Source organism: Chaetodon trifascialis, chromosome 12 (genome assembly GCF_039877785.1).
Source record: "Chaetodon trifascialis isolate fChaTrf1 chromosome 12, fChaTrf1.hap1, whole genome shotgun sequence".
NCBI lineage: Eukaryota > Metazoa > Chordata > Actinopteri > Chaetodontiformes > Chaetodontidae > Chaetodon > Chaetodon trifascialis.
This window is the reverse complement of record NC_092067.1, coordinates 23,004,973-23,026,060: the sequence shown is the minus strand read 5'-3', so window position 1 is coordinate 23,026,060 and position 21,088 is coordinate 23,004,973. Positions and strand designations below refer to the sequence as shown.

At 40.4% G+C, this 21,088-nt stretch overlaps 3 protein-coding genes and 1 non-coding gene across 5 annotated transcripts in view; all 4 read right to left on the bottom strand.

Moving 5' to 3' along the window:
* spegb (striated muscle enriched protein kinase b) overlaps nucleotides 1-6,349 on the bottom strand; it is a 33,653-nt gene extending 27,304 nt beyond the window's left edge. The window contains exon 1 of the mRNA XM_070975750.1: nucleotides 5,932-6,349. Within this exon, the coding sequence (XP_070831851.1) occupies nucleotides 5,932-6,349 (418 nt within the window). The remainder of the gene's footprint in view (nucleotides 1-5,931) is intronic.
* Nucleotides 6,350-8,957: 2,608 nt separating this feature from the next.
* LOC139340302 (C-X-C chemokine receptor type 1-like) lies at nucleotides 8,958-10,883 on the bottom strand. Of its 2 annotated transcripts, none has more exons than XM_070976060.1 (2): nucleotides 10,834-10,883; nucleotides 8,958-10,356 (listed from the first exon to the last, which is right to left on the bottom strand). In XM_070976060.1, the coding sequence occupies exons 1-2, from the start codon at nucleotides 10,838-10,840 to the stop codon at nucleotides 9,281-9,283; spliced, it is 1,083 nt and encodes a 360-aa protein (XP_070832161.1). In that variant the 5' UTR covers nucleotides 10,841-10,883; the 3' UTR covers nucleotides 8,958-9,280. The 2 variants fall into 2 exon arrangements, with proteins under 2 accessions (XP_070832161.1, XP_070832162.1); XM_070976061.1 differs by having other exon boundaries at nucleotides 8,958-10,329; nucleotides 10,834-10,849.
* A 1,868-nt stretch (nucleotides 10,884-12,751) lies between these two features.
* On the bottom strand, nucleotides 12,752-17,073 carry nabp1a (nucleic acid binding protein 1a). Its single transcript, XM_070976600.1, has 6 exons — nucleotides 15,946-17,073; nucleotides 15,624-15,762; nucleotides 15,370-15,441; nucleotides 15,165-15,249; nucleotides 14,862-14,931; nucleotides 12,752-13,850 (listed from the first exon to the last, which is right to left on the bottom strand). Exons 1-6 carry the CDS (start codon nucleotides 16,037-16,039, stop codon nucleotides 13,639-13,641), a joined length of 672 nt encoding a protein of 223 aa, XP_070832701.1. The 5' UTR covers nucleotides 16,040-17,073; the 3' UTR covers nucleotides 12,752-13,638.
* Nucleotides 17,074-17,637: 564 nt separating this feature from the next.
* Nucleotides 17,638-17,719, bottom strand: trnas-cga (transfer RNA serine (anticodon CGA)). The gene has a single exon. It is a non-coding gene; the product is annotated as a tRNA-Ser (tRNA).
* Between the last annotated feature and the right edge of the window lie 3,369 nt (nucleotides 17,720-21,088).

The window sequence follows — 21,088 nt, the reverse complement described above, 5'->3', positions numbered from 1 at the left end:
CATTATTGTACAAGACAATTTCAGCTGCTGCTAATTTTTGACACATTTGGTGTAATAACTGTTCTGCAAAGGTTACCACATGTTTGAATGACTCAGTATCTAAGAACTGGTTCCCCTGAGGAAGAGGAAAAGGCATAACTGCTTACACATTTCATTTCACCTCTGAGTATAAATCAGTACACAGAAATAGCTACGCTTAGGAATGACATTTCGGTTCACATAGCACCACACTGTGCACAGGACAAACTAACACTGTGAACATGCTGAGAGTTTGCTCACACGCCGAAGTAAATAGGTATAAATAAACCTACGCTAAAAAAGGCGCTAACTTGCTTCACAGTGTTGTACATCAATGGTAATTCATAGCAGATATCGAATGGTTGCAGCCACAATCGCATCTTGTGCAGAAAATTTGTAAATACCTAAAGGCTTAATTACACGGTCTGCTGATTATGTAATCTCAGGTCATGCAGAGTGCCTTCTTGTTTCCTTGGCAGCTGCACTTTATGTGGGTCTTTTTTCCTTTTTCATAGATGAATTCAGCATGAATTTAACAAAGGAGGAATCTGTCATGACTGTCAGTCTCGTGCCAAAAATAACACAGTGTTTTTAGTGTTAGCTGCAGCTCGCTTTGGCACAGGCTATGTGCTGGAATAATAACCTGTAGCAGAGTAATTATGTGTTCTCAGTGGAACTGTATAAATATTAGTGTGAGTCTGGGTCTGAGTAATGTGTCTGACGTTAAAGTGATGTTTCACAATAACACTGCTGGTGATGCACAATGAATGCAGAGGCAGCCTGTCTGTCCAGCTTTTCTTCCACGTGGTTTTGAGGCTGGCGACAATGATTTGTTGATCCTGAAATGCAATGAAAATAAAATACCATATTTAAAGGATGAAAACCAGAGTGAAGGGATTTTGAGGAGCTGATGTTTTGCTGTTGTTCATCTTTAAATGAGGCAACTGTAAAATTATTCTCTGTGTAGTTTTGTGAGCACCGATTATACTGTGACTGCATCGGTTTGACACAATGCAACGTGACGAACAGCCTTATTTATCAGTCATAATGGTGATGTATGTCAGTTACTTTTCAATACACACTGTGCGAGATGGCTGCTGATCTATGAGAGGCTTAATCATTCAAGACCTGGGACAGATTTCAGTGTATCAACCACACTTACTCATCACTATGTCCTCCATCTTTCACGAGGTGTTACTCCTTTTCTATTATATTCCACTGAATGTGAATATGAGAACTAGAAATCACTTGAAAACCTTGAATAGAGTTACTGTGATACTGGCAAAACAGTCAGCTGCTCCAAGCCGTTTAACAGCTAAAATCAGTCATGGGGATTTCATATTTCTCCTTCAGGATTTCTTATCTGTTAAAAAAGCATTACTTTGTTGATGTACTGTCAGATCTATTTATTGAAGCAACATGGCGAGGTAGGGGATTTCCACAGTGTAACTGCAGCTCCACCTGTTCACTCACATTCATGTTCCAGGAGGAAGACAACACGGGGACGAGGAAACTATGCAAACACTCTGGAAAGGGGCCATCGTCACTCTCAATGGTGACTTCTAAAGTTCCCAGTATTAGGTCTCTGCAAACAGTATGGTTACTCTGCAAGCTTTAAAAAGGTTTTTAAATGAAATCACTATCAGTCAGTTACTGAACTGTTAGTAATCACTACACTGCGCAGCTCTTGTAAGCCCTGTGCAGCTTTTTAGCATTTTTTAGCTCATTGTTTTGGTTTCACAGCCTGCAGCTTATTGTTTGGTTCAGTCTCACCACTCTCGTCAGTCTCCAGAAACCAGAGACACGACTCTAAATTAAAGCTAATGTTGCTCTGTATCTGCTGGATGTGTAAATAGAAAACTGCTAATGAGTTTTCCATATCAACTCAAAGATGATACTCTTTCAGTGTTGTGTCTGTATCCTGCTTCCCCCCACGTAGCCAGAAAAGTAATAATGATAATAATAATAATACCTGCTAAAAGCTGTGCTAAATAGTATTTTTGTATGAACAATGGGTCAAATATACGGTGGCCAACAAGGGCAAACGCACTGCAAAGGCTCAAAACACTTCCATTAGGAGAAATGCGCCGTAGCTTCAGAAACACACACGAAACAAAGTCTCAAACACACAAACTCCAAAAACCAAAGGAAAACGCTGCATATCCAGTCAACACAGCGGCAGTTCTCCAGGCCTCCAGGGGGAGCGCTAAGTGGAACAGCTTTGTTTTCCACCTGAGGGACAGAGAGACAAGACGACAGAGTGTTTGTGTTTGAAGCAGGAAGAAAACTTTTTGTGTCATGTGACCTCTTTCCTGCACTTTTCTTCCTGCTTCAGAAACAAACACTCCCTCTTGTCTCGTCTCTCTTTCAGCAGTGTGTTTACATCTTGTTTCGTTGCCCCCAAGTGGCCAAAAAAAATCAATGAAACCTGTAGTGTGGAACTTTTGTCTGCAGCGAGTAACGATACCAACACTGTTTATGACACTTATGAGGTCCTGCTATGCTCCTAGTTTTCCAGCTTACTCTGTCACTGCAATTGCTTGCTAACCAATCACTGCTGGTTGATGTCAAGCATCACTAACAAATACCAGAATTAAAAATTCTGGTACTCTGGTACTGGTAAAATACATAGAGATTTACCTGGCCGTGATAGGCTTAATCAGCACTGTGTGAACTCGTTGGCCTTGAACGTAACGGCCGTTGATTACATGTTAAAGTATTGCACTCTTGCTTTAATGCAGCTTTAAAGATTTAGGATTTGTTATCGTATTTATCTGTTGCTCTCATGCAGTTACTCATTTGCGCAAATTATCAAAACATATTTAACTGAGTCTTTTAACTTTTTCTACTTATTTGACAACACAACCGACTGAAGAGCTCAAAAAAGGATTCAGACGTCACTGAGTAACAGTGTAGATCCTGAAAGATGCATGACGTCACAGCCTACGGCAGACAGCTTGTTTACTGGATGTTCTGGATATAAAAGCGACCCTTTGCCTGATCAGTAGAAGGGAAAAAAAAGTCAAACAGGGCTGGGCTAAAATTAGCAGTGATGTCTTCCCATGTAACAGGAGAGACTCTGGTCTGCTAGCATCACAAAAATCTAAGGCCTGGCACATTCCACTGTATAAATAACTAGGGAGAGTTGGTGGGCCAGGGGGGCGGTCCGGAGAGACATTTTCAAAGAGGGAGAGAGAGAGAAAGGGTTCGGGTAGTGTCACTGAGTGATGGGACAGCTGTAGACTTTGCACATGGCAAAGCAGTCAAGAGCCGAATCAAACTGAAGGTTAAAATGGAGAGTCAGAGGAAAACTTCTGAACAAGAGCTTTTTCAAATCTCAGTTAAAGGTTTGAAGAAAGTTGATGCATTTTCAGATAACACTGAGGTGCTGCCTCTGTTTCTGATGTCTGCATGTTGCATAAATATCAAAATCTGTCATCTAAGATCATTTTGAGAGCAACACAGCACAAAACAGAGGCTCCTTGGATGATCCTCACTGAGAGTTAATGCTAGTTTGATCTTACATGGAACAGAATCTATGGGAACTTGGGTGACCGCTGTGTTGCCTGCGTACATGCAACCACTTTTTTTTGTAATATCCCAACTCCCACGTGAACTGCGTGAGCACGATTGCTGCTATCGTACTGTATCACAACGGTGTGGTGAAAGTTTCATGATGAAATCTACTTGCAAATATTGTGGCCCATGAGGTGTATGTCATACATGCTTGAGGCGAGAATAAAAAAAAGAAAACAGCATCTTAATTCTGCCATTAGATATATGACGTTGTGGGTAGAAGATCAAATAAAGTTTAATCAAGCACAAAATACAAGCAAACCAATTGATGACAATTCACTGGAAGAAACTGGCATAATTACTGTATTCATACTGTAGGCTCAAGAGGCTCGAGAAGCCTAATTACTGTTCCAAAAAATCACCCTGAAATGGAGACCCAAGCACGTTTTGTTATCAGCATCTTTTTCATAAAGCCGGCAGGCAGAGATCTGTCGTTAATTTTCAAGAACTCACATTTGATGGTGCATCTTTTATGTGGACTCTGTCCAAGCATCCAATATTTATACAGTAAAGGAAATATAATACACTGTGGTTTCTTGCTGCGCACACTAAAAGGAATCCTTGTCATCATGTTGTCCAGTCTGCAGACATCACCATTCTTTTAGTACCCAAATTTAAGCTTGCACAATGAGATCAGCGACTTATGTAAGCTTCTTGTCCTTTATTCTGCATCATTAGAGAATGCTAGCATTTGCCAGACCTTCACTCATGTTAAACTGATTGAAGTGTACTCAGCAGTGATGAGTCTTGACATATTTGTGCATGCAAATGTATGCCTGCATATACTCTCTCAGCAGGAAAAGGCAGTCTTAAATTGAAGAATAAGCTTCCACTGCACACTCACGCCGAGCGCTGCAGAACAATGACAAAGTGCTTGAGCTGATATATGAAGGGCATATTGGTGGAGCTGGTAATGCCATTTGTCAAAGCAGCTGAGGTGGCCAAAGCACTCAGGTGAGCTGAATTTAGATCAGTGCTGGAGATCACAAGATGCATAAGAAGAGGTTCTGCAATCTTTTAACAGAGAAGAGCTTCTTCTGAGCATCCTTGGCTTGACATTGAGGAATCTGACTGTAATACAATCTGAAAATGCTTGCTATGGTTGAATTTGTCAAAAGCAAAAGAATGATTCATTGTCAGTGTTTCTGCATGCATCACAGAAGGAAACTGTGATTTGCGAGCAGTATAAATAAAACTTGACTTGACTTCGACATGGTGGAAAACTAATCAACTTTCTCTCCATATACTGATCAAACAGTGATACGTGCAAACCCTTATTAATAGAAAAAACATATCTTTTTCAGATTTGGATATCTAAGAGCATAACACACAAAAAGCATTTAGATAATAGACTAATGGACTCTCACAACTTGCAAATAAATATCATTTAACCGAGTGTCCACACTTGGAAAATATCCAAGGCCTCCTTCATGTCACCACACAAACTTCCATCGCTTCACAAAACCATCTCTCATCTTTCTGTCCTCTATAGAAGGACAAAGTGACAATCCAAATTGATGACTCAGCACATAATAATTCATCAATCACACCTTGTATGACACAAGTTATTCAAAATAGTTCTTGTCGACACTGACGTCTCTGTACATCACCAGTTGATTGCCATGTTTGTCACCTTTGTGCCCCTTTCCAGATGCTTCGAGAAACAGTTGCGGGAAACTAAACACGGCGTTAAGCATGAACAACAACCTCTCTCTAGTTTTATGTGTCTTGGGAAATGAATGGATTGCATATAATGTATACTCTTATTGTAAGCTTTGATATATGTCACAGAAATATCTGGATGTCATAAATATACTAACAGAGAAAAGAACAAAGGAGAGAGAACCTAAAAACAACATACTTGTGCGCTCCCACTTGTATGCTTGATTATATGCATTTATGTGTGTATATATTTTTGTCAAACAAATCAAACACAGTTATTATAAGATGAATTCATTTTTTGTAGTATGACTCACACCTGAATGTTTTTTCAAACATAGAAGTTCACATAAAAAGCTGATGATATGCGTTAAATGGCCAAGTGCCAGATAATGACAGAAACCAAACAGCCCATTAACGACTGAAATAAATACTAAAATCTGACAATGATTGTATTTAGTTGGTGTCCTGGTTGAGATATTAGTTAGCTTTATCACTTAGCGTTCAAGCTAATGGCACAGGAAGTTGGACGGCTCACATTCTGTTTTCTGGTTGGTTCTTTCTAGTCAGGGGCCTGAGCCTATTGGATGACAGGGGCATGCTGGGTAATTTCACTGGTTACTACAGCAAATTATTTTATCATTGAAACCTCACTGTGTATGCATTTGTGAGTATTACCTTCACCCAGATCCAAGACAGCGAGCACAGCGCTGCTCCGCGCCTCTCCCAGGTGATTGTTGGCGATGCAGGTGTAGAGGCCAGCATCACTGGGTTTGCAGTCCCTAATCCAGAGCCCACCGTACTCCTGGTTCTCCATGTTGAGGAAGTCATCATTGTGGTACCAGTACAGGGAGGGCTGGGGGTCTCCAGCCACTGTTACCTTGAGGCGGATGTCACAGCCTGTCCCCACAGCGGCGTTCCTCATTTTGCGTATAAAAACAGGTGGAGTTGGGTTGGGATGACCGGGTCCTCGAAGTTCCGGGACAACTTGCTCTTGGCTCGCTTTGGACCGCTTTGGGGGGATGATGGGGCTCGGGGGTGCCCCTGCTTCATCTGCTCCCTTTTTCAGGGTCATTTGCACCTCAGCTTTTCTCATGGTTGAACTGATCTGGTAGATCCTGCAATGGATTCTGTAACTGTGTATGCGGATTGAATGGCTATAACACCAACTTGTCCCTCTCACAGAACTCTAAACCAAAATTCAGAGGGCATTAGAGTCTATGAGCAGGCTTCACATATAAATTACCACTAACAAGGCGCTCGCTCACATTTTTAACTTAACATAGTCTATAACTTTCCTTTACCTGAAAAGCCAAATTAAAATATTTAGAAACATATCTGCTGTGGACAAATCCTCCTCAAATTACAGTCCTGTGTTGTATGCAAAAGAAAAAGAAATTGTTGATTACCAGGTAATTAAGCAGATAGAGGTAGCTGCCACTCTCCTGCCCAGAGGTATTTTTAGGGCAAGACCCTCTGGATCATGTTGCATTAACAGCTCCCTTAACTTGTCTTCTGAAAGTGGCGGCCCTGCTTTCCCCCTCCTTTTCCTGATGACTTTTCAGCCTCTTCTAACCATTTCCCAAGAGTGTGTAGCTTCTCGCGACTTCTCCGCAGACCAAGGTGTGTGAATCTTCAGTGAGTTTCCTCTTTATTTCCAGCGGCCTTGAGATCTGCTCTTCCTGGCTTCTGTTTGAGTGCAAGCATCAAGTCCTGTCCAGCAAGTTGCACAGTGTCCCCCCCCCCGACTCTTTTCCCATGAGCTAAATCACCCCACTCATGATCTCCCCCTACCTTTGCCAGTCAGTCCGAAGGGGGAAATGACAGTCACAGCCCAGCAAGCCTTACAATGACAGCTGCACGGTGAGCCGTCTGCCCACTCGCTGCAAGGCTCCCGCCCCCTTGTCATTTTTAGCCAACCTGAGGTCAGTAGAACATGTGAGATGGTGCAACACTTGGCGCAGAGGAGGGGGTGGTCTTTATGGGACAGATATTTAATTTGTAGGTCAAACGTTGAGGCTGATGTTGGCCTCCCAATAGTGTTGAGGTGGTCACATATGAAAAAGAAAATATAAACCCTACATTAACATTGTGAGCTGGCACCTATGGCCCTATAATATTTATTTAAAGTATCTTCTACATTTACCATCAAAGCTGAGGCCGTGTCATCAACTGCATACAGAAAGTACACAGATTTGCACTGAAAATTGTTGCTTTGGTAGTAAAACACAACACAAACAAATAAAAACTATGTTAGCATTATGCTCTCCTACTGTGGGTGTCTTAATAAATACAAATATTTCAATCAAGCTAAAGTCAAGTGATATAACTACTGCTAGCACATTGCTTAAAATATAACAACACCAATGAGAAGTCACATCACCTGTGGTAGCATTTAAAATGCACCTGCCACTTTTAGCTTTACAATAAGTTTATTACTACTACTGCTGATAAAAAAAAGAGAAGAAAGAATCTATTATCTCTTTGATATCGATTAGCATAAATGCTAGCGTTACCTATCTAAGCACCTCCACAAGCAGTTTGACTCAAGGAGAAATGTGAAGGAAGAAAAATATTGTCAAAGGCAACTGCAAAAATAAATGAATAATAAAATTAATTAAGTCACTTGTAATAGCTTAAACACAGTTCCAAATATAATGTTACACATATGCTGCTTGCATGTTGTTGCTATATGCTAACGCTAGCTGTAACAACACGTAGGTGTCAAGCTTAAGTTCAGTTCAACCTGCAAGACTCAAACGAAGCGGACTAATGTTGTAAAATAGTAGTTACCTTGTGAGAAAAGCAAGGCACTTGAAATCAGTCTGCTAGCTATCAAAATACTGACATAAGAAGCTTAAAGGACGTGTTACAAACACAAAGTCCAGTCAGATATCATAAGCTAACGTTAGCCTAAAAATGCTAGTTTAGCAAGACCGAAAAAAAAACCTTGTGTCATTATGACAAGTGGAAAAACTGGATGCTAAATACTGGATAAGCTGTTTGGTAATGTAAAGTTCTTAGAAAGGGAGATCATAAATATAGATATTACAGATATTCTAGATCAAATTCACATTAGTGAAAGTTATTATTATTATTATTATTATTATTAGTAGTAGTAGTAGTAGTAGTAGTAGTAGTAGTAGTAGCAGTAGTAGTAATAGTAATTGCAGTGGTAGTAGTAGGCCTCCTGGTGGTAGCTGATAATTTTAGGTTAACGTCAAAGGATTTCACAATGTTGTAATATAAAACAGGACATTAATACATTAACATCAGTGGATTGTGTTATATTAATCAAAAACACAGAGCAATGAGCATGTTTATATAAAACTTTAATGATTGCAACTGTACACACACTGTAAATTGTTTGACATGAACATGTGGATAACATCATTTAGCTACATATACAGAAAACTTAAAAAACATTTGAATATATTAAAAAATAACATGGAGCTACATACAGTGTGTACAGGATAGTTTCATGTTACTGCTGCAGTTGGAAGGAAAATTCACAATGATTTTTAGATTCAAATTTTGCATCATGGAAAATAATTTTGTTATTCACATTTGTATTCTGTACAGCTACATCTCAACATCAACGGATGTTTTGTCTTGATATTGTGACACAGTATTATTGTGTTGAAATCTAGGCACACTTGAAATTGAAACTTGACCAATGCGTTTACACAGTTTTCTCAGAAGTGTCTGAGGAAAGAAAGAGAATTTAAATGGGAAACCACAAAAGATGCTTGCAGCTTATTTTTAAGCAACACACGCCTGGTAGACACTGGACTGAAATCAAGTTAAATAAGATGGAAAAGAAATAGAACAAAGCATCAAAAAATATTTACAAATTTAGCAAAATACAAACATTTTGTAAAAAATATTTTGGTTGGTTGAGTTTTGAAAAAAAATACAAGCTGCAATAAAAAGCATCTAAACTAGTCATTTGTGGTCCAGCACTTGAGATCATGCAGTAAATACACTGATGGGATTTCTCTGAACAGTTCAAAGTGTCTCTGGTGTTTCACATGAATGTAGATGTGATTTCTGACGACTGTGACGACCTGCTGGTTCGGCTCACTGATGCTCTGTCCACGATGCCCAACTTTCTCATGATCTGCACCAGCCTGTTCCTAAACTTCTCTCCCACAAATGCATACAGCACCGGGTTGACACAGCTGTGAAGCAGGCCCAGACTCTGGGTGGCAAACATGGCCCGATCCACCGCTATCCTTGCTGGACACTGGTATGGCACGATCTTTGTCCTGAAAAATGTGTCTGTCATCACTGCGATGTGGTACGGAGTCCAGCAAAGCAAGAAGGCCACAACCACGAACACGATCACTCTCATGGCTCGTTGCCGCTGAAACCCCCCACGGATGTGAAGGAGGCGCTTGATGGTCACTCCATAACAAGGCAGCATGATGGCCAAGGGGATAAGAAAACCCAGAGTGTGGCGAAGGATTCTGGTCACCAGCCGCCACACATCAGCGTGGCTGGGATCATACAGTTCAGCACACACTAGGTGTTTTGAGTTTTGAGAAGTGAAGGAAGAACTGAAAAGTCCTGGCAGAGACAGAAGTGCTCCCACAGCCCAGACAGCAGCACACACTCCCCAGCTGACCAGCTGCCGGTTAGCCCTGCGTGCCTCCATAGCTCGCACAATCACCATGTAACGGTCCATGCTAATGCAAGTCAGGAAGAGAATGCTGGAGTAGAAGCTCAGCTCTTGGAGGATGGTGACAATTTTGCACATGGCGTCTCCAAACACCCAACCCTTTGTAACAGAGGTCGCCCAGAACGGGAGAGTGATGGCCAGCAGGAGGTCTGAAACCGCCAGGTGGAGGAGGTAGAGGTCAGAGGGAGGCAGCGACTGCTTGCTGAGGCCAATCACCAGCCCCACGATCAGGTTTCCAGGAATGGCCAACACAAAGATGACGATGTAAAAGACACAGACGGCAATCATCGCGGCGTCTGGGATGCTGAAAACGCTGCAGGGTTGCGTTTCAGGGTCGACGATGAACTCTGAGTCATTGTAAGTGAAGTTGAGTTCTTCATATGCGGCGCCAAAGTCTATGACAAAAGAAGATGTGTTTGGATCTGAGGACAGCAATTGAAATAGAGTTTTAGTCATAAAAAATACATGTAACTGTTAGAAACTTGTTAACATGAGGCTAATGACAATGATAAATGTACTTTTTAACAGATCAGACTGGCTGCACACAGCAGGCATACAGAGACTGTCGCAGCACATCTGCAGCTCTACAGCAAAGCACAAACTGATGGGCTGAACAGTGTTATTAACATATCCTGGAATAATCAGCATCAAACAACATAACTGATCAATAAAACATAATTGTTACTGTTTTCAAGGAAAATTCAAATGGATTTGAAGGATTATGACCTACATTCATTTAAATTTTACACAAAATTTCCTTCAGGGTGTTGAGTTGTTCCTATTGTACATTTCAGAGAAACATTAAGGGCTGCAAATTAGCAGTTTGCCATGAATACATAATCAAACATCAATCAATACCAGTTATTTCTTATAAGTTGTTATTCAAAGGATGTACTCACCAGTCATCGTGGTGTCTTCTTTGGGGGAGGCACTGAGTATGTCACAAGGAGACAAGGAACAAACTAATATTTCTCTACACCCCTCCTCCTCATCACTCTAACCAGAAGCCCATTTTCCTATTTGCTTCACACAGATTTGCTCACCGACTCAAAGGGGAAGACACAATTTCACATACATAAGGCAAATGTACGTCTTTAAAATATAGTTGTGTTTAAGGTCGTTTTTCTGCAGATGTAGGACACATTTAAAATTAATTTCAAGCTGCTCTTAGATATTTTACCTTTACCTCTCTCTACCTCTACCTTAAGTATCTTTACCTTGTACTTTTTTTTAAACTCCCAGCAAGTCAAGGGTTTGTTGATATGACAGACAATTTTCGATAGTCACTGTTTGGTTATTCCTGAACCGCAGTGCTTCCCCCTAAACAAACACGAGCCACATCATCTGAATCATCAGTGTCATGGGATGTGCTGTCACACTGGGTGCAAAATTGAAAGAGAAACCATTCATTCATGTACAATTCATGAATTCAAAACAAACACTGGATGAATCATCAAGATCTTCCACAAATAGGGTATATGAGGATGACCCATCGTTACTTAAATCTTTCCTCGCTCTCGCTTATATCCCGTTTATTTGATGTCCTTGTTGATACAGTCAGAAAAAAAGATAGAAAGAAAACTATCACATGCATTTTAGTTGTTTAATCAAGGCAAACAGGCTGAAACCCGTAACAGGGCCTCTATCGACATGCAGTGAAATTCAAAATACCGTAAACCACATGACGCGAGTGCACCGCTGAGAGGAAGTTCCCAGCTCATGACATGCATCCGTGTTGACACATGAGCGACTAGCATCACATTTCCTGCCACACTTCTCATGTGTTTCAACTTCCAGTGTCACAAGTGCTGCAATTTTATCACAGGTGGAATTATATAAATATGTTTTGAACATATGGGCAAGAGCCCTGTGGGATTGTGAGAAAATAATTGGGCTACTTGACATTAGGACTGGGTTTTTTTGGTCAGATTTGGACAAAAACGTTCCTGTAGCCACATTCCACTCTTAGATTTCATGTAGCTACAGTGGCACAAAAAAAACAACAAAAAAAAACATGACAGATGGCTTTGTTTCTATTCCACCCTTCTTGGCCACTTTAACTCATCTGCAAAAAAAAAAAAAAATTTCACTTTTATGCTCAAACAATGGAGAGCTGTTGAGACTAAACAGACTCCTTTGTGTAATCTGAAATGTGTGTCATATGTAAACTAATCTCATCTGAATAGCATCTCTGCTGCTCCACCACTCTGGACACACTTAACAAAAAGAAAGTGCATGTGCATCAAATGTGAAACGGCTAGCATCGACATGCAGAGGTCATGTTTTGGTGCTTGGTGCAACAAAGGATATGAAGAAAGATGGGGCTTTGTTGTGTGCAATGCATTGCTTCAAAGTGGAATAGTTCATGCAGAGGCTTATGGTTTATAGAGGAATCAATGCATCTTCAGTCCATCATGAGAAAGGAAGTTACACCACTTTTTTGTAATTTACTTCTTCTACTTCTGCTAAATTGTGTGATTTACTATAATCTGATATAATTGCACATCTCACTGCTCAAATACATCACATATTTTCAAGCATTTCCTAAACAAATGCAGTTCAGTCTTAAAGGCACTAGATGGTGCTGTAGAATTGAAGAATCACATTCAACTAAGTGGAGCATCCTTTAAATGTGTCACTGATTGCATGGAGCTCTAAAGATGGCAGGGTCAGTTCTAACAATGGCAGGTTTAAAGTGGTCAATTGGAGTGCTTTGTACTGTTTTGTGTAGGGGTTTGATTATGGTGCTGTGAATACTTAATAAAGAAGCTTTGTTTGCTGTAGTCAGTACTTTTCAAAGGCAGTTTTAAACCTTTTAAAGTGAAGTATAACCAACTGAGCAGACATTTTATTGACATTAACAGTAACTTATTTTTAGCTGTTGAACAGACTACAGAAAACCAAATGTGGCAGCAGAATTACTGTAAAATTTATTCGGTGAACCGTTTTGCAAGTATTTAAGTGGTCCCACCTCGATCAAGGTACAATTGATGGCAAACAAGAAAAGAAAATGTATGGAAAAACAGTTTAATATCAATCTAACTACCATTAAAAGTTCAAAACTAACACCTTTCCTGTCACAGAGTCACTTCGGATACAGTTTGGTTAAGAGAGAAGACCCTTTGAAGAATGTCGCTTGTGCATTCAGTCCAAGAACTCATTTTCACCAACTTAAGGCCTTTTCCACTAAAAAGCAGAAACTGATTTCCTGATTTAAATGACAGGCAACCTTGCCCAGACATAAATTAAGAGAAGAAAGTGCATCAAGTGTTCAAGTAGGGTGTATAGTCTGAAAAAAACATAATAGGGGAGGGGGCTGGGACAGTGTGTGTGGGGGTAACACTGGCACAGGACTGGCAATTTGCAGTGAGATTTAGAGGACAAGGGTGTGGACTGAGAAGGCGGACCACAGCTCAACCACCAAGGCTTGACTAGATAAGAAGTCCTGCTAGTGCATCAAGTGGTAGATCACAATCACACTGTGCTGCTGACTGAGCGCTACTACGCATGACAAACGACACATCCGACTATGTTAGCCTGTATAAAAATGATGCAAGTAGTCCCTAATTTAATCCATTATTTTGAAAGCCAACATCGGCTGTGATGGGGAGGGGCGATAAGTGTTTAAAAAAAAAGGGGGGGGGGGGGGGGGGGGATATTGGGACGTCCAAAGTTTTCCCACATGATCCCCCGTAACCCCAATTTCATCTTTTGGCACGCCGTGGGTCCCTGCCATTGCTAATGGTGACTGAAGACTTAGCGGCTGCTGGGGGCCCTGCAGCGGTAACTGGAGGTGCTCCGTTGCCGGGTGACCGGCCGTTGGGTCGCCCAATGCTCCCAAACGCAGGGTCACGGGGTGCACCAGATGGGGGGTTGTTGTTGTTGTTGTTGGCAAATGGTGGCATGGCACCGTTACCTGTGGGTTGAGACATAAAGCTGAGTCCTCACAGAAAACATGGCAGATGTTTTTCATAGGCCTTTTTCCACACAGACATTTTGACAGGTCACAGAAGAAAAAGCACACACGGTAATAAAAGTATTGACAGCTGAATTCATTGTCACTGCTTTTGGTTCAGGGCCACGGAATAAAGAGAAGAGGACTCATTTCAGATTAAAGCAAGCAATTAAAAACACCACACCACCTTTGAAATATTTTCATATAGTCAAATTTAATTAAACTAATTTCATTAACTGACACCACCATTCTACAAAACACACACAAACCTGCCGTTTCCTGTCAGTGAGGACTTGCAGAGGTGCGTAATATTTGGTTACAAGTAACGCATAAGTAACAAAAGTAGTTTCTTTTAAGGACAGTAACTTTAAAAAGTGTTTTTACTTTTTACTTGAGTATTATGAGTCAGATATGTACTTTTAACTTTGTTACACTTGCACCTTCATTACAACTAGCCTATTATCTACTGCGCATTCGGCTATATGAACTGAGCCATAATCCAAGTTGTGTGCCCACAATTAAAGAGGAGAGCTTTAACCTGTCTCCCTTACAGTACTAAGAGAAATGTACTTTAACAGATATTAATGAGCTTGACAAACGCAAAAAGGAGAAAAATCAGACAAACACCTTTTCAGTTTGAGGTTTGGTTGTACATCTTTTCCATAAACGGGATATTAAAGCTGTATTTAGTGTCTGCAGAACAAATGTAGGGTACACATTATCTAAACATCTCTAAGTTAATCACTGGATTGATATGATTCGAGCATGCCTTTCTTTTGATGGAAATTACCCAGTGATTAACTCTAATTCACACTGGTTGATCTTTGTTTTAAAGCAATGGCTGATGGTGATTTCACTGAATAGAATTTTGCCAGTTACACCAACCTTGGCTTTCACTCTGCAGCCTCCTTGTTATTTGTACAGTTTTTGAGAGGCATAAGAGGTTATTTGCATTAAAGAAAATATACTGACCTGGTGGGGCAGGGGTACCTGAATTCTGATTGGGTGGAGAGTTCCCCCTCTGATTCTGGTCTGGTTTACCCTGTTAGTGGAAGAGAACATCACCTGTAAGATCCTACCACCATTGCTGTTAAGATGGACTGAGGACTTCCTAATTAACATGCAAAGTTATACAATTAAAATTCCAATACAGGCTATAAAGGTGGACCAAGTGTTATGACTATATTTGCAAGACAAAGCCAGTCTGGACTCCCTGAGCATTGCTTGCAGGGGTGTCCATAATGACAAGATAGGAGTGGGTGCATGGCTACTCACAGACTTGTTCTGCTGATTTGCTTGGGCTAGAAGCTCTGGGTTTGGTTCACTGAAGTTGGGCACTTCTGAATACACCATGCAGAACCTGTGAAGAGAGAACCATGTTACATTACAGGCCTTGTATGATAACGCTTGAGGAGAGAAGATTTCCAACAGGGACAAGAACTTCACTGCAGTGTAAACAGATCTGTGGCCTGCTACTCACTCTCCAATCTTCTGTAGATCCCCTCCTCGTCCAGTGTATAGGGTCAGGCAGCCTTTCCATATGGATGCATAGCTAACACGGAAATCACAAGTTCATCATATTAGGACCAAAAATTAACTTGAGGAAGTTGCTCTGATACATAACCACCTGTTAAATGGCAAGTTTTTGAGTGGGTACCTTGATCAATCAGACAATAGTACAGATGTAAAAGATCAGTTCATGTCATCAGTTTCCAAACACGGGAACAGTCCTACCCTCTTGTCAGCTTGATGATGTCCCCTGGCTGAATAAGGCTGCCGAGCTCGTCCCAAACGGAGATGGCAATGCTCCCACTCTTGTCTGCCACCTTGCATGAGCGAACCTCATGACCATCTTTCGTTTTAGTTACTCGTCCTGATGAAACAAAGAGAGAATAAGAGATACGAGATACATGGATACACCTACTCAAATACAATAAGTCCCTGTTGACGGTCAAATTCACGGGAATATCTAAATTACCACTGGCCCCTTTAAGAAAAAAGACACGAGTTGATGATATGGGAATAGGCGCTTTCCAGCTATGGTCCAACTACTTACCTATTTCCAATACGATGAATACGATATTCAAGTTTTTCGAGCCAGGCTTCACATCCTTTATCAAAAACAAGGCCTCGGTTGTGGGGGTTGCCATTGTTAATTTCCACTCGAAACAACCACCAACTGTTTCCTTCCTTTCAGTTAAACTCTGTAGCAATAAGTGCTGGCTGTCGGTAGCTACAACGTTAGCTTTAGCTTAGCTTACTAATTAGCTTAGCGGACACTAAAGAAACCCGACTTCAGACACTATAAGGTTATAGTTATTATTTTAGACACAAAGGCTAGCCCCTTAAATAGTCGACTACATTCAAGTCAAACACCATAAACACGTTGACATTTGAAAAAAGAGCTGAAAGACAACAGTTAACTGGCCTCTTCAAAACAGCTAACACACTAGCAGGGTGACAACATTTGCTAGCTAGATAGCCTGTTAAGGAACACTTCGCTAAACGTTGGTTAGCTCCTACTGTAAGCTAGTTAGCTACCTTCTTTTAATTTCGGGGTTAGAGTCTCTGTGCATTTTTCTTCTCACGATTATCGCCATAATGGCAGCTTCATTCTTCACATAACGTAAATTAAGGTGAACAGCGTAACTATCAATGTAACGTTAGCCTTTAGGAACTCAGCGATTTGGCAGTGCGGTTGGCCAAAATGTCGAAATGAGATAAAATGCTATTGGTAAGATGACAAATCCAGAATCGCGATTTAGGTCTCAGATGTTTTTGTTTTACCAAAGACCGCTCCACTTGCTGCAAGTTACACCAGAGCCTGAGAAATTGCCAGTGTTGCTAACTATTTGGAGATAACTTAATATCTCCACCACCATTTAAACTCCAGTTTACGTTAATATTTCAAATCGACCGGATTTCCTTTGTGAGCCTCTTTGGAGTGTTAAAAAGAACCGTTAGCTTTGCTAGCGCGCAGTCTGGCCAGATGCTTTGTTATGAGACTAGTGTGTCTATATCTAACTGTGGCCCCTATTACGTTGAAGTTATTCGAAAAGCCTTGTGTTGAGTGTCCTTATTATTTATGTCTAAACAATAGCAAAGCCCCAAAACGCCATTTAAAATATGAACACGCTGTTCACTCTCACGCTACCCCGTTCACCGACAATGCCCCAATAACTACGTCAACTAGAGCTGCCGGTCACTTTTATTTAGCCCGGTCAGTTCCATTGTCCTACATAGGAAAGGGGTATACACGTAGAAATTTCTTTTTGTGTGCTTGTTCTCTCGGTCGAGTCGACAGACGCTGACAATTATCAGGCTTCTATTTATAAAAATACAATGTAGTCACAAATATAAGCGGGCAATGTGCTGACCTGTTCACATAAAAGAAAGAAAGTAGTTGGTTTGTACCAAACGCATTCCGTTCTGAAACAACGCGAGAACAAGAGAACACGTGAAAGTTCAGTGTCAACGATGGTGAAATTTCTTATATGGAGCTACAGTCATTACTTTCACGTTGTCACGACAAATCGTTACTTTTATTATTCAGCATTAAATGTATGCCCAGTCGACTGAGACATACGCATTGAGATATGAGAGTAGAAAGCCCAAATAGTAAGTAAACTGAGTAGAGGAATACACGAGTGTAAAAGACGTCGCAGAATTACATTAGATATAAAACACCAAATTAGGTTTAGTCTGACGTGTTTGTAAACCATCTTTATGGAGTAAACAAAAGAAACTTCGTCACGAACAGGATTCGAACCTGTGCGGGGAAACCCCATTGGATTTCGAGTCCAACGCCTTAACCTCTCGGCCACCGTGACTATACACCCCATATTGCCACCTATAGGTCATTTTGATAATAGCTAAGCCAGTCATTGCGCAATATTGGTATTTAAGGAAAATGTCTCGATAAAAAAGCAAACAGAAAAAAAGCTTCGGCTTGCCAATTGTCACTGTGCCGGTGGATGATGACAATAGATGATGTATTGGAAAAGCACAGGGTGTTCGCGTGACTTCGGACATAGGGGGGCGACAGACACCATCAACTCGCCTCATCTCACTCAGGGAAGTTGGAGGGAAACAAACTCCCTGTTGGTTTTATTACAGTAATTATTTCGAATAGCTCCAGAAAGGAAAGGTAACATAGTTTCTACGTGGCAAAAAACAAATGCGACACCTCAACACTGACGACACGCCGTCTTTTCATCGTTTTGTGGTTTGTGGATGACAAACAAATCTCGCTGCGCCTGTTTTAACACAATTTTTCTGCTCTGGCTTTTGTCGGTCAGCGTGTCCATATATTTATTTCATTTTAAGAGCACTTGTGTTTTCACTTTTCGTGCTTATTTTATGTTAACTTGTTTTTTAGACTGTTCTAATATTGAAAGGTGAGCTCACCTGATTTCCTCCCTAGTCATAAATACCAGACTTCTGCCGCTGCCCCAATAAAATGAAGGTGAATGGAGTTTAATTTATGGTGCTAGTGTTAAAAATATATGTAAATGAACAGATTTAACATTTTCTTGCCTTCAGAAAGTGTCCCCTTATAGTCTCCTCCTACACTGCCAATAGTTTTAATTTTTTAATTGGGACTTTGTGGACAGTAGCTACTGAGAGTAACAAAGTAGCAAACTTTATGGGGGGGGGGGGAGATAAAAGAAAGATTATTTTGTAATTTGGCGGAATTGACCATTTACTTTGGCTCTGACCCCAATTCCCATCTTATCTTGATTTTATATAGGGCACTATGAATCCACAACCTGTGCTATGTAGGTAAGGGTTGAGTAATTAAATTGCTCCATCCACTGAGATTAATCCTCCACTCCCCTGACTACACCCTGGTTCACTAGATTACAACATTATGACCTACAGTTATCTTCAAACTGGCAAGCTTAACTACATGTTTCCTTACTGTGGGTGAAAGGCAGCAGTCACTGGGATCATGAGTGACGCACAGAACGTTAACTACAATCATCTAACTTATGTAAAACATTTACACATCTCCTCTTATCGCAAGGAGTGCAAACAAAGACTGACACAAAATCTGAATGTTATAAAATCTTTATTGATGTATACATTACTAAATTTTGAAAGGAAATGCCTGCATGCTTACAAGATGCTTGAAACAAGTGTCAAGAGGAGTACATTTAAACTCTTGAGTGGCAGGAAATCTTCTGCTGTGAAGGAAACTTCTTTGGTTTAAGTGATTAACTAAATGAAGAGACCATAAAGTAAAAACTTTGTATGCACATAGATGTTAAACATGGTATCGCTAATACGCTGTAGATACCTGGTGCTTCAACTTTCTAACAAAAAAATCTGACACATGATCCATAATCGATTAAGACAAATAAAAACTACATTTTACACACATACACAAATCTAGATCTTACATGTTAAACATTAGCAGACAGAGATATCACCAAAGTAACACGTTTGCATTAATAAGCAGAAAATACCTCAAAGCCAGTCATATTTGAACCTCTACAGTACACAGAATGCATACATAAGCCTAGTGTTCAATCCCTTTTCAGTAAGATATTTCATACAAAAGAATTAGAAAGAAAAAATCTGCAGAATGACATTTTAATAAACACAAGTTAATTAAAATCATTTATATCAAATCATTTATTCACTGAAAAATCCCACTGTTTTATAAGGCGTTAAGAACTTTAAGGCTTTAAGTCAACTGCTCTTGAACATATTTTTGCTGTTTCATGTGCACTGCTTTTCCATTTACCATACCTCAATAAAGTATGATCGTGATTTTTTTTTGCATAGCTGAGATATCAAAATATTTGGGGCACCATATTTTGACTTAAAGATGATAATAATCCAATCTTATCTAGAGGAAGTATAATGAATGTAGTCAGGTATAGGTCAGATAATGGTATGAATACCCTCCTACAGGATATTTCAGTTCCCATCTCTAACACATTTCAGACTCCCACAGTTTTAACACCTTTCTGCCAAGCTATACTTGCAGCATCAAGGCAACTTTATCATCTTTTCCAAAACTTCGCAACACCTACACTTGTCCCCCTTCCACTACAAGCTCATGCCCAGGAGCCTCTACAGGGGCAGAACACCTGTGGCTCCAGAGAGCCTCCTCCTCTCTTTGCACTGTCTCAACAAGGAGGCCAAGAGCATGAAAAATGGGCTGAGCAGGAGTCATCCGTCAAAGCTAGGAATGCTGTCCTCTGCCTTTATCCACTTCTGTGACCTCTCTAGTATCTGGATCCTTGGCACCTGGTACCACTCGCTAAATTATTTTTGAGGAGTCATGGCATTGGACATCTAACCTAGGTTGGTAAAGCACTAACAATGTGCAACAAGAGGAAGGTCACGATGTAGAAACTTTCAGACATGACTTCCAAATCTGAAGTTCAATGCCAGTGTATTTGTACCTCCTTTGAACTTAAAACTTTCTCAGTCTTTATGTAGTTGGTATCGAGCTTTGATGATGACTCATAAGGTGATAGCTGCAAAGGAATTCCTCAGACAGAGGAAAAAATAATCAGGTATGTCTTACTTCACTCTTATCTACAAAAACATAGGAATTCATCCCGTTAGGAGTGCATTTCCTCATCCTAGCTTGTGCATGGTAAAAGGCACTGCAGGAGTATGTCGTGCATGTATCCAGGAGGAGGAGATTCAGTGACGACGCCCTGCCGAATGCGTAAGATAATGTTTATATCTTAAACGTATGAAATTGAGTAAACACTTCACCATGGAAGTCATGGGAGCGTGAAAGAAAAAGATGACTTACAAACACCCAAGTATCCTAATGTAACTCGGAAAAACAATTACAGATACATTTACTGTATATTGTGTATAAGCACACGCAAAAATGTGCTAAATTTATGGTGTATAAGAAGAAAATACCCAGAGAGTGGCATGCCTTACATAAAAAAGGCAAAATAATTTCTGTACATAAACATACAAAGCAGCCCTGCAGAAAGGACAAAGGGCTACAAAAGGGACATTTAGTATGTCAGTGTTAAACCTGTTGGGGTTCTTTGTGTCACTAATGCATTTTCCTGCCATCTAGAGCAGCTTCCATCCTGCAATTATGTCCTTCATTTATATCATTGTGACTGAGCACATGCATGTTAAATGGTGCTTCTAAACAATTTTATCTTGCTATTGTTACAGTATTGATTTGTGTGATTCTCAAGAACTTTTAGACG